Below are 12,657 nucleotides of genomic sequence, written 5' to 3' on the forward strand. Positions count from 1 at the left end.
AGTGTCGAGTATCAAAAGGCCCAACAGGCCATGATTACAGAAAATGACGAACATGGGCCCGCTGCCAGGAAGGTCCAGGACCCTGGCCAGCTGCCAGCCATAAAGCTCCATTAGCACAGGTTAGGGAAGCCTCAATTCAAGGACTTCCAAGGCCATTACTTAGCTGAGGTGGGCAGCTGCCTCTTGTCCAGACCACAGTGAAAGCGAGCAGAGCTGATGTATGATGGCAGAACAAACCTCAGGGTTTCAAGACATGTGATCAAGGATAATTAAGGCAGCTCTCTCCTCAGAGAGCTTAGGGGCGGAAGGAAATGAGTATGTCCTTGGTCTGCACTACGGGCTGATGACTTTTTTGCATCGCACGGTACAATATTCACATCTCCACTTTACAAATGACCACACTGAGGCCCTGTGATGGTTAATTTTATGTGTCAACCTGGCAAGACATGGTACCCAGTTGTTTGGTCAAACACCCATCAAGATGTCACTGTGAAGGAATTTTTAGATGTGATTAAAATTTAACTCAGTAGACTTTGAGTAAAGCAGATTACCCTCCCTAACATGGGTGGGCCTCAAAACTGCAACATCAACTCTTTCCTGGATCTCCAGCCTACAACCTGCCCTGCAGATTTCAGACTTACTAGCCCTCCACAATCATATGAACCAACTTCCTAAAGTAAATCTGTATCTTATCTATATTCACATCCTAGGCAGACGCCTGTGGCTCAACATGGAGAAAAGCCTACTATTGAGCCCACGAGCCCAGGCGTGGTTACCTTTTTGCGTGGCCGAAGCTTGTCCCGCCATTCCTTCAGGTTCTGATTATGGCTCTCATCTAGGGCCTTCAGCTTCTGGGTTTCATGTTCTACCAGGAGGTGACACTTTTCATTCTGGAACAAATTCCAGGCAGAACAGGTAAGAAAACTTAGAAGGCTGAAAACATACCTCATGCTGTAGCCAGTGACAGCACCAGCATATTTCTTCTCTTTGGTTGTAATTTATAGGAAACTCTATGCATATAAATACATACCAAGAGATGCCTGGAGGAACATTTCAGAATGTTCATGTTAATAGTTCTTCAACGTTTTTTATTTTTATTTTTGGGACAGAGAGAGACAGAGCATGAACGGGGGAGGGGCAGAGAGAGAGGGAGACACAGAATCGGAAACAGGCTCCAGGCTCCGAGCCATCGGCCCAGAGCCTGACGCGGGGCTCGAACTCACGGACCGCGAGATCGTGACCTGGCTGAAGTCGGACGCTCAACCGACTGCGCCACCCAGGCGCCCCTCATGTTAATAGTTCTTATTGTATAGTGGGATCTACAGTAATTTGCACTTTACTTCTTTGTGCTATTTTGGATTGTTTGAATTTTTCAACATGAACATATATGTCATTTTAACAAAACAGTAAAACTATTAATAATAAATAAAAATGTGTCCTAATCCCACCACTAGAGGCAGCCACTGCAAAAATGTGATTTTCTGGCAGCCTCTGTCCTAAATGTTGTTTAGCTCACCCTCTATATACAATTCTGAAACCTGCTTTCCCACCACCCTTAACATTATAATGTAAACATTAATTAACTTCTAAAGAATTAACATTTTTCATTGTTTTTAATGAAAATTTTAATGCCTACAGAGTATCCCACAGCATAGATTCATCAAATCTTACTTAAATATTCCTCCATTTTTGGTCACTTAGGTTGCTTTTAATTTTCACTATGTTAAATAGCATTGTATTAACCATTTGTGCTATGGACTGAATTGTGTCCCCCCCAAGGTTCATATGTTGAAGCCCTAACCCCCAATGTGGTGGTATTTGGAGGTGGGACCTTTAGGAGATAATTACATTTATTTCTTTTTTAATGTTTATTCATTTTTGAGAGAGAGCATGAATGGGGCAGAAAGGGAAGGGGACAGAAGATCTGAAGAGGGCTCTGCGCGAGCCAGAACCCAACCACAACGACAACCTGATTTTAGATTTCCAGGTTCCAAAATTATGAGAAACGAAACTGTTGTTTAAGCCGCCAGACTGGTATTTTGTTATGCCAGTCAGAGCTCAGATAATCTGTATGTATAAATATTTATATAAATTATATATGTAATTTTCTGTATTATGTATCATTTCCTCAGGAGAGATTTGTGTAAAGATGAGGACATGGACCTGACAGAGACACTCCCAACTTTATTATTCTCTGAGGTAAGTCATCTGCCTCACAAAATTTACCTGGAATTTCTCGCAAGGCAGAAGTGATAAGTCCCTGTTGATCCTCACAGAGAATCAATCTTGTGGTTTATAAGGCATTTATAAAGCAAGAGGAAAGGGTCTCCCTCCAGATACCTCAATCGTTTGGGGTTGGAAGAGTGGGACACCTTGGGGGGATTTTCATTTTGGATTTCAACTCAAGGCTCCCGAGAGTTTACAAATCAGTTTAGTTAGAAATAATACTACAGCACGGAATACCTTTGACCTGCCAGAAGCTGGGCTCCTGGCACTTTCTGTGGGTTCTCTCAGTTAATCCTCCCAGTCACCCCGTGAGCAGATGCAGAAGCTGAGGGAGTTGGCTAAAATTTACAGTGACAAATGACAGAGTCCCTACCTGACAGGCTTCAATGCCTGTCACGTTTCCTCCACGCCTCCTTGCGTCTCCAGAAATTGCCAAATGGGTGCAAAAGCCTGAGCAATTTCCTGAAGTCACAGGGGTTTGAGTCTGCCCATCCCTCAGGCATGACAATGCCTTGCTCCGCTGCAAGGAGGCTCCAAGTACCGGCTCCTGGGGTGGCGCCCTTCAGGCAGGGACAAGCTCAGGAGTCAGGAAACTGGAAGAGGCCAGGATCTCCCGAGGGAAGGGGGTCACCAAGAGGCTGGCAACACCTAAGACAGCCTTCCCTGATCTCAGTGGGAAAGCTTTGCGCTTCTCACCGTTAAGGATGATATCAGCTGTAGGTTTTATCAAGTTAGGGAAGTTCCTCTCTACTCCTGTTTTTACTGAGAGTGTTGTTGTGAATGAGTGCTGGGTTTTGTCAAATGCTTTTTCTGCGTCTGTTGCCGTGATCATGTGATTTTTCTTTAGCCTGTTATGTTGCGGATTGCACTGATTTTTGGATGTTGAGCCAGCCTGGGATAAAGCCTACTTGGTCATGGTGTATAATTCTGTCTATACATTGTTGAAGTCGATTTGCTAATAATATCTCGTTGAGGCATTGTTTGCCATCTTCCTTACTTGTAATGTCCGGTTTTGGTATTGGAGTAACTTGGACACCTTGTCCCAAGACACAGTGATGAACCAGAAGCCCAGCACAGGCCGCTGCCAGGCCCCAGGCGCGGCACTTTCAGCTCAGCCCTACCAAACAGGAATGCTCACCCCCACCCCATCCCCATTTTACGGATGCAGGAACTATGGCTTGGAAGATGATGGATCTGGCCAGCATGACACGGCAGGATTGAACCGTTTTAGCCTGGGCTTGTCTGACGAGAGTCCTTCCCTACTGTAGAGTCTGTGGTCCCGGGAACAGAGGCGATGCGAGAAGGGGGGCGGGGAGGCCTGTACCTGCAGCTGCTGCAGCTCGCTCATGTTACTGTCACACTGTGCCACCATGTCCCGCATCTGGTTCTCATGTTTTTGCTGCTGCTGTAGCCGCTCCGACTTCTGCCTTTTCTCCTCTTGCTGGGAGAACTGGAACAGAGGGAGGGTGGGTGCCTCAGAGGGTCACAGGCCTGGCTGGTGGTGAGGGGGGGGGCCCACCCCCCACCCCCCACCCCCCACCCCCCACCCCATTCCAGAAAGCCCCGTCAGAGTGCCCTACACCATTCAGGCCATGCTCTCTTCCTGAGCGGAGACCCAGGCTGGTGGGGACACAACGCTGTGCTGTGCCACGTGCTAAGACAACGTGCGTTACCACACAGGAATCACGGGAGCCCAGGGCCACCAGCGCCATGTCCCCAAGACGAATGGGTGACATGCAAGTGGGGTCTTGGTGGATGAGAAGAAGGGGTTTACCAGCAGAGGAAGCCGCAGGATCGAAGCACCACAGTGTGAAAGGGAACCGTGCATGAGAAAGCAACACCAAGCCTCCCCCTCTGTCCGCCGGAGGGCCATTTCGCCGTGGGGCTTGTGAGGCTTCCAGGCTGTGACCGACACCCCCCTTCCAAGACCCCGTACTGCAGCCTGTATTTCGGCCCCACCAAACCGGCATCTGTCCCCACTGCGGTACACGCACAGAGCCCCCACCTGCTTGATCTTCTCGCGCTGCTCGGAGGCGCTGCCCGCGCCATTGATGTGGAGGCTCTTCTTGTACATGGCCATGCGCGTCTTGCCCTCGCTCCTCTGAATCTTGGGCAGCCGTGCTTTCTCCTGCTGCTGCCGCACCTTCAGCTGCTCCACCATGCGCTGGTTGTAGCGCTGCATCTGCTCCCGCTCCTGGGGGCACAGCCGGCCGGGGCTGAGGTCAGGTGTGCTCTGGGCCGGGGGTGTGATCAGAGGCCAAAGGCTGCCACCCTCCGCTCGGGAGCCCAGGACACACGTGGCCCTGAATGCTCAGCAGAGCAAGTCTGGCATCATTTTACCTCTACTGTTAATTTTTTAAGTGAGAACAGAAAATGTTACTCTTTGTTAGTAACGCTTTGGATTTTTACCTCCTAAATGCCTTCGCATCTAATCGATGGTTGGCATGTCATTAAAGCTAATACCTCAAAGCAAGACGTACACTACTGATGGCAGATGTCAATTCATACTTTTAAAAGTCATGCTAAATTTTTCCTTCACCTAACACCTATCTGTATTTCAAAACTTGGCATGGGTATCACCTCCTCCAGGGAGCCTCCCCTGACTTCCAAGCCAGGTTGAGCACCCTTATTCAGAGCCGCCACAGCCCAAAGCTGTTTGTCCATCATTGCATTTAGATTAGGAATTGTAATTATCCACTAATTGTGCATCCAGATCTCAGTTTGTCCCTGCTCCCACTAAGGGGACCAAATCAAGACAATTACATAGAAGTAAGAGTCCTCTGGCCACACAGAGCAGGGGCCCTTGCCTGGTCTGAGGGAGGTAAGGAAGGCTTCCTGGCAGAGGTGGTGATTAAGTTGAGACTTAAAAGTATTCCGAGGGAATGCATGCAAAAGAGAGAGATTAGGGGAAAATGGAAAGGTCAGGGAGAAGAGGAAAAAAGTGAAAGGCACCCACTAAGGTGTCTAAGTGAGTGAGGGAGCTGCCATCTGCTTCCCTGCAGGGCTTCCCCCCTTCCTGGCCCTTTGATTGGAGGAAGGACATCTCACAGAACCTCCCAGGGCCTTATCATGACCAACGCCTGCCTCCTCTTGGGAGCACAGATGGTACCCAAGTGGCGCCCCACTTGGCCCTCCCAGAGCTTCTGGTGGCAGCCCCATGCCCCGCCCAAGTCGGGACCTCACCTTCTCGTGCTTGCGCACCAGCTCATGCCTCTGGAGGAAGTACTGGTCTTTGAGCTGCTGCTTCACCAGCTGGTGCCTCTCCTGTAGGTGATGCTCCTCCATTTCCCACAGTGCCGCCTCCCGGTCTGTGGACGACACGAGGCCTGGTGAGATGCTAATGGCTAGAGTGCCACTGAGCGCTGCCCTGCCCTCTCCTGCATCAGATGTTAGCTCCCAGGAGCCTGGTACACTGGGAAGCGAATGGAGCCAGGAACCAGAGAAACCAGAGACTGAGACTAGAACCCAGATCTTTCACTGGGGTTTGGGACAGGTAACAAATCCTCTCCAGGCCTCCACTTCCACCTCTACCAAACGTGTGCAACCATTCCGTGGAGGCAGAAATGGTCTTGGGAGACCATTATGTTCAGCTCACAGTGCACTGCTGCCTTCCTAATGGGCCAGTGGGAAGGGCTCACGAAACCCCATGAAGAAGACAGGAACAGCCTCCTGTCACTATTCACTCCTTTGAAGAATGGACGAGACCCTCCTTGGCCACTGTACATCCCTTATGTATACATTATTATTAAGACACAGCATCTGGCATTTTATCACTGGAAGTCTATTAATTGACCTTCTGCTCAGCCACAGGCACGGAGCTGGCGTCAGATGAAGACTTCATGCCCTGTAAGACACGGAGCGGGTGGTGCTCAACCCACACGAATGTTCATTTCATTTCATTGCGTTCCTGATCTATGAAAACTGGTAACTACCCACACAGTACATCAGAACAGTGATTTGGCTTCCTATCAAAGTCGGAAGCCCTGTCCCACAAGTAGGGTGGTTCCTACTGGCATCATGGGACCAAAAAAGAAAATGAGGGCTTTCCTGAAACCGCAGTGGCTCTTCAGAACGTCGGAACATCAAGGACCCCGTTTTGCTGCCCCACACCAAGTACTGAGGGGTTTACAAGGCTTGCCTGCACCGGCCATCACAGCCCTGGCCGCAGCACCTGCTGTGTAAGTAAGCCAGAGACGGCACCTGTACACCGGCCCTATGTTGTTTACATCTTTACCGCAGGCTGGACTGTCGACTCTCAGAAGCCCACGGGTGCCAAACTCTGAACTTCTCCCATCCAACTGTTTCAAGTGTAGCTCAAACAGCAGAATTTTGGCCATTCAGAGCCCACCTGCTTGGCACGCCACACAAAACTGCACCCAACATCCGCTAGGCATAGAGAAGATAAACCTAAGGGGCTAAAGAAAGACCCTAAGCCCTGCTGCCCTTCAGAACTCTACCCCAGAACCTCCCCTGCTAGTGACCCCATCCAGGTACAGAAGCCCTCTCTCTGTACCCTAGAGTTCCTCTGCCCTCCTCCCTCCGGGAGTGGCCCGCACTAGTGTCTCTGGAAGGTCTTGGGCTCGAAGGACTTGCCAGCCCGCAAACCCGTCAGAGCACCAGCACACCAGAGCAGTCAGGAACTCGGCTTCAAGAGGAGATCCACGTTCAAGGCTCATTCTACCACGCATTAGCCGAGCAACCCCGGCCCAAGCACAGTGGCTCCACAAGCCTTTGTTTCCTCGTCTACAAAGACGACTTGTCAGGTTAAGGTGAAGATTCAAGGAGAGAGAGCCATGAAAACTGGCACACAGCCTGGCACAGCCGTCACTCCACATGTGATGGACGTCATAAGGGGCACGATACTTTCCCCACCACCCTGTAGTTTCTACCCACTCTATGTGGCTTGCTGGCTTTCTTCCTTCCTCAACCTCAGGAAAGAGGTCAAATAATGTCGGCTCTGTGCCTCAGTCCTGACTGCAGTGGAGGCTTTCCCCATGTGTCGCCCTGAAGGATGCTGTTCGGTTTTAGGATGGAGAAGAACCTAGCAGTTCCTAGCACAGCCCACTCTCTGGCAGCCACCTCGAAGGAGTTCCTGCTTCCTGGTGAGACACTCGCGCTCCTTGTCACAGATCTCCCGCCTGTTGTCCGCAGTGATCTTCTTCATCGCCAGTTCCAGGTCCTCCTTCTGCTTGGCCAGGAAGTCCCGGTCCTGGGCGGGAGAGAGGAGGACAGACCTTTAGCACCGGTTCCGGCACCTCAACGTCTACTTTTACTACAGAGGAGTCGTCGTGATCGGCAAAGAAAACATACGCAGGGGAAACCTGAGACTTAGAGACACGTCCACCAACTGTGGCATATGTGCTTCATATGGACCCTGATTCAAACAACAGATTAAAAAAAAAAAAATTCATGAGACAAATGGAAATGTAACTGATGACTCAACTGCAAATGGGATGTCATGAAGCAGTTACCGATAAATATTTAAATTCTTAGGTGACTTTATAGTATTGTGGGTTCTTTTACAGATGCATACTAAGACACTGACAGGTGAAAGGATATGATACGTGGGATTTGATTCGAAATAACCCTGAAGGGTGGGGGAGTGAGTAGACATGAGCTCCTAATTACTGAGACCAGGTAACAGGTGACATGTATGTGGGGGTTCCTAATATACCTATTTCTGCCTATGTTTTTAATTTTCCATAGTCAGATTTAAAAAATTAAAATTTAAAAATTTTAGGGAACACGTAAGCAGAAACTAGAAATCCCCACTAATCCTATCACCCAGGAGCAGCAGCTGGTTTTGGTGTATCTATACAAACATGTTTGCATCTGTATTTCACAAATTATTTAAAAGGACTTAGAGATTTGTACACCCATGTTCATAACAGCATTATTCACAACAGCCACGGGATGGAAACACTCAAGTGCCTACAGACAGAGGAGTGGATAAACAAAATGTGGCATATATGCACAATGGAATCTTACTCCGCCCTGAAAATTCCCACATATGCCACAACATGGATGAATCTCAAAGACATGTCAAGTAAATCAGACACAAAAGGACAAATACCATATGATCCCACTTACAGGAAGTCAGATTTGTGGAGGCAGAGAGTAGAATAGTGGTTGCCAGGGACTGGGGGAAGGGCATGGGGTGTTATTATCTAATGGGTAGAGTTTCAGTTTTGCAAGATAAACTGTTCTGGACACGGACAGTGGTGATGGTTTGCACAACAGTGTGAATGTACCTAATACTACTGAACTATATGCTTAAAAATGGTTAAGGTGCTAAATTCGTTATGCCTTATCTTACTATAATTTTTAAAAATTAAAAATACCTTTAATGATAATGTAATGTAAAAATACCTTTAGTGATAATGTAATCTTCTATCAAGTGAGTTTTGATGGCCGAAAACATTTCATGGCACAGGTAGGTATACCCTAACCTTATTCACCCAATACCTAATAATTTGTTTCCAAGTTGTCTCTATTTTTTTTTTTATGTTTATGTATTTATTTGCAGAGAGAGAGAGAGAGAGGAAGAGGCAGAGAAGAGAGTGAGAGAGGAATCCCAATTAGGCTCTGTGCTGGCCACACAGACCCTGATGTGGTGCTCAAACTCATGAATTGTGAGATCGTGATCTGAGCCAAAATCAAGAGTTGGATGCTTAACTGACTGAGCCCCCCTGGGTGCCCCAAGTTGTCTCTATTTTAGATGGAGTATGTCTTCATACTCTGGTAGCTAAATATTTGTGAACTTCTGTGATGATTAATCCTTAGGATTAGTCTCTAGAAGCAAAAAAACCCAGGCCAACAATGTGTACATTTTTGAGGCTCTTGATGCCCTTGCGATAATGGCCCCCTTAAAGGCCCAATATGCTCTCCCTGTGTGAGGCCGGGGCCTATCTCCCCCACCCTCCCCAGCCCTGCATTTTTTTTTCTGATCACAGCACCAAAGGACAGGTTGTAGGAAAGTATGATGGTGTCCTGGAGAGAACATGAAGTCTGGAGTCAGACTGAGTTTCAAGCCTTGCCCCATACCATTAACTCTACAAAGTCACCTCTCTAAGCCTTGCTTTCTTTCTCTGTAAAGGGAAAAACAAATAGCACCTACCCTGATAAGCCATGAATGCTAAACTGGGTAATATACAAAAGCATTTTAAGTGTAGACTCTAATTTTCTATATATTTGGGGGCAGAGGCAGCAAAATGTACAGACGCCCCAGTGGGAGAAAAACAAGCACATGGTCCGACAAGGGCTAAGGAGAAGGCCAGTGAGGCTGGGGCTGGGAGGATCGAGTGGAGCGGGGAGAGGCTAGCAGGGGCCAGACAGACAGGGCCTTGTAAGCACATGAGGAGGCTGGTCTTATCTTATACACAAAGTGGGAGCCCCTGAAGGCTTTCAGGACACAAGGCTATAGGGGGAGGGTGACATGATGAGATCTGGAGTTCATGTTGATTACACTGGCTGGTGGGAGAGAAAATTGCAGGAGAGCAAGAGAGGAAGCAGGGAGACTAGCTGGGAGGCTACTGCAGTAGTCCAGGCAAAAGATGACAATCGCTATGAAGTCACAGAGATATTGACAAAGTTAGCAGATCCAGAGACAGTTTGGAGCTTAAAAACAAAAAAACAAAATCCATGCTTCAGGAGGTGATAAAGGGTTGGAAGGAAAGGAACGGTCAGAAATAACAACGTTTCTGGCCTGACAGCAGGATGAAGGACAGTGCCCCCTCAGAATACAAGAACAGGGGGGCGCCTGGGTGGCGCAGTCGGTTAAGCGTCCGACTTCAGCCAGGTCACGATCTCGCGGTCCGTGGGTTCGAGCCCTGCGTCAGGCTCTGGGCTGATGGCTCGGAGCCTGGAGCCTGTTTCCGATTCTGTGTCTCCCTCTCTCTCTGCTCCTCCCCCGTTCGTGCTCTGTCTCTCTCTGTCCCAAAAATAAATAAAAAACGTTGAAAAAAAAAAATTAAAAAAAAAAAAAATACAAGAACAGGACCAGGTCTGGGAGGTCGTGGGTTTGTCTTAAGATTCTAAAAGGTGCCATGTGGGCAGGTGGATGTACTGGGTTATTCAAGGAGACATGGCCTACAAACAACCCTAAGACACGGATGTAAAGGGCTGGGGTGTCCAGAGACAGGGAGCTCACTTCTACCTGGAGCGAGAGCAATCAAGGAAGGCTGCATGAGGGAGGTGCCAACAAAATAGGCTGGACTTGAGACAGAGGAGGAACCTGGTCATCACTCGGGTCCTCCAACCTGGGACTCGCTGACCGAGGGCAAGGACTCACGAGAAGCTGCTTCTTCTGTGCGTGCTCCTCCATTTTCTGCTTCATGCTCTCCTTCCGCTGCTGCCTCGGAAGCCTCTCCACCTCGTTCTTCACCTGTACCAGAAACAGAAGACAGCGGCTGGGTCAGCGTCCCTCCTCACACTTCCTAGAAAGAAAGACTACAACACCAGAACTCCTGGGCCAGGCAGGCCAGAGGCGAGGCGCAGCTTTCTAGACACTGGCCCCCCACCCCGCTCTCCACCAAGCCCCTGACAGGTAGTCCTCTCTGGCCTACTCCTGTCTGCTGCTGGCTTGGGTTTCAGACTCCCCCAGAGCGAAGAGGTCCTGCTTTTGCTGCTTGACATCCTGCGGCCTTCTGAGAGCATCACCTCCCCTTCCTTGAGGGCAGACTTTGTCAACCTTTCTTCATACTGTGCCCCCAGAAACCTCTGTAGACATTTTCTTCCTAATCACCCACCCCCAAGAAATATTAATCCCACAAACTGTCAATCTGTTAAACCCTTATAATGATCTAAGATATTTCTCACCCCTCAAGGGTGACATCTCCTCCGTTCCTGAGGTTCAGGTGGTGCTGATACCCGCTCCCCCCCTCGCCCCCGGCCATCTCCATCTGGCTCTAGGCCAGGCACACATATGATGCAGGCTGTCGGTCAACATGTTCCATGCCCTGGCCTCAGGGATTGGTTCAGACACCTTGCTGGGCCAGTGAGAGCTTTAGGATGTGTGCTGGAACTATCAAGGAAAGCAGATCTCTGTCCTCCGGGGTTGCTAAACTAGGATGTAGGCCATGGTGGGCCACCCTGGAAGGGCCTGCCAGAGACAAAGATGAATGCAGAGAAGCAATGCCAAAACAAGAAAAAGAAGGGTTCCTGGTGATACTTCTGCCCTCCCGATCAGGGCCAGTAAGTGTTCTCAAGCCAGCTGGAAATGGGTTTCTTTTGTTTTGTTTTGTTTTGTTTTGTTTTGTTTTTGGTAAGTAATCTCTACACCAAATGTGGGGTTCTATCTCACAACCCTGAGATCAAGAGCTGCACACTCTACTGAATGAGCCAGCCAGGTGCCCCCAGTTTCTGTCTTTTATAACAGAAGAGGGAGAAGAGATTCATGACATTTCTCTCCAAGGCACCCAGAGTTCCTCAGACAGTTCTGAGGAACCCACACCTCTACAGGTGCCTGAAACACCACTCCAAACTCACTGATGGAAGGCTCTTAGGAGCAGCTGGTGGAAAAATACTGTCCATGATCAAAAGAACATTCCAGGGGAGTTCTTCTGGCATGGTCAGCGTAAGCCAAAACAGCCTCCCTGTCCTGCCGATCACAATGAAAAACGCTGGATAAAATACAAAAAACAACTACCTGAGGACTCTGGAAAGTAAACAAAAGCAGATGACTATCAGAAGAGTCAAAACTTGTAGGAGGGGCCAGCACAGGAGCGAGTTTCCTAGTTTTGTTTTTTTTTTTTCCCCCTTTTGCTGTCCTGGCTTTGCACCATTCTCAGACCTGCACAGCAGTGCAATGGGAAAGGTAACTAAGACTCTGTAAGAAACTTCATGTTTCTGGCCAGAGAACCAGGAAGAGGGGCCTGTGCGGGCCAGAGAGTGTGGGAAGAATCCCAGAGAGAAGACAGCAGGAGGGAAACCCTAATTCTGTGCGTGACCCCACGCATGTCTCAAGTTCACCCGTGCCGAGCAGGAGCAAGACAGACCCAAAGCAGTACAGCAGGGGCTTTGAAAACTATACTACGATCAGAGCCACCACCCACAGAAGACAGGACAGAACCTGTGGTCTGAACCTAACAAGATCAACTGCCTGCTAAAACAAAAATGTCAACACTCTCCAGACTGTAACAGGACCCAGAGTCCACAGACTAGAACATTCAAAATGTCAATGATACGATCCAAAATTACGTACAAAGAATCAGGAAATGTGACCCATTTGCAAAGAAAAAAAATCATCACATACCAATTCCAAGATGGCACAGACGCTGGAATTATCAGACAAAAACTATAAAGCAGCTATTATAACCACACTCTGTCAGGTAAAGGTAAACATATTTGAGATTAATGGAGAGAGAGAATGTTGCCACAGAGAAATACAAACTCTAAAACAGAGACAATTAGAAAGCTTAGGACCAAACAATA

General features: G+C 48.6%; 1 protein-coding gene and 1 long non-coding RNA gene across 8 annotated transcripts in view; one reads left to right on the forward strand and one right to left on the reverse strand.

The window, feature by feature from the left end:
• The window catches only part of LOC131508198 (uncharacterized), a 72,553-nt gene that overhangs the window by 56,021 nt on the left and 3,875 nt on the right, over positions 1 to 12,657 (forward strand). For all 7 annotated transcript variants that reach the window (XR_009259921.1, XR_009259936.1, XR_009259929.1 and 4 more), the window contains 2 exons: positions 711 to 915; positions 2,133 to 2,199. This is a non-coding gene — a long non-coding RNA (uncharacterized LOC131508198). The remainder of the gene's footprint in view (positions 1 to 710; positions 916 to 2,132; positions 2,200 to 12,657) is intronic.
• STK10 (serine/threonine kinase 10) overlaps positions 1 to 12,657 on the reverse strand; it is a 118,260-nt gene that overhangs the window by 8,627 nt on the left and 96,976 nt on the right. Inside the window, exons 13-18 of the mRNA XM_058723414.1 lie at positions 10,517 to 10,609; positions 7,306 to 7,435; positions 5,410 to 5,534; positions 4,232 to 4,420; positions 3,551 to 3,676; positions 777 to 890 (exon numbers count right to left, since the gene is read on the reverse strand). Of these exons, the coding sequence (XP_058579397.1) occupies positions 777 to 890; positions 3,551 to 3,676; positions 4,232 to 4,420; positions 5,410 to 5,534; positions 7,306 to 7,435; positions 10,517 to 10,609 (777 nt within the window). The remainder of the gene's footprint in view (positions 1 to 776; positions 891 to 3,550; positions 3,677 to 4,231; positions 4,421 to 5,409; positions 5,535 to 7,305; positions 7,436 to 10,516; positions 10,610 to 12,657) is intronic.

This window comes from Neofelis nebulosa, chromosome 1 (genome assembly GCF_028018385.1).
Source record: "Neofelis nebulosa isolate mNeoNeb1 chromosome 1, mNeoNeb1.pri, whole genome shotgun sequence".
In the NCBI taxonomy this organism is placed as follows: domain Eukaryota; kingdom Metazoa; phylum Chordata; class Mammalia; order Carnivora; family Felidae; genus Neofelis; species Neofelis nebulosa.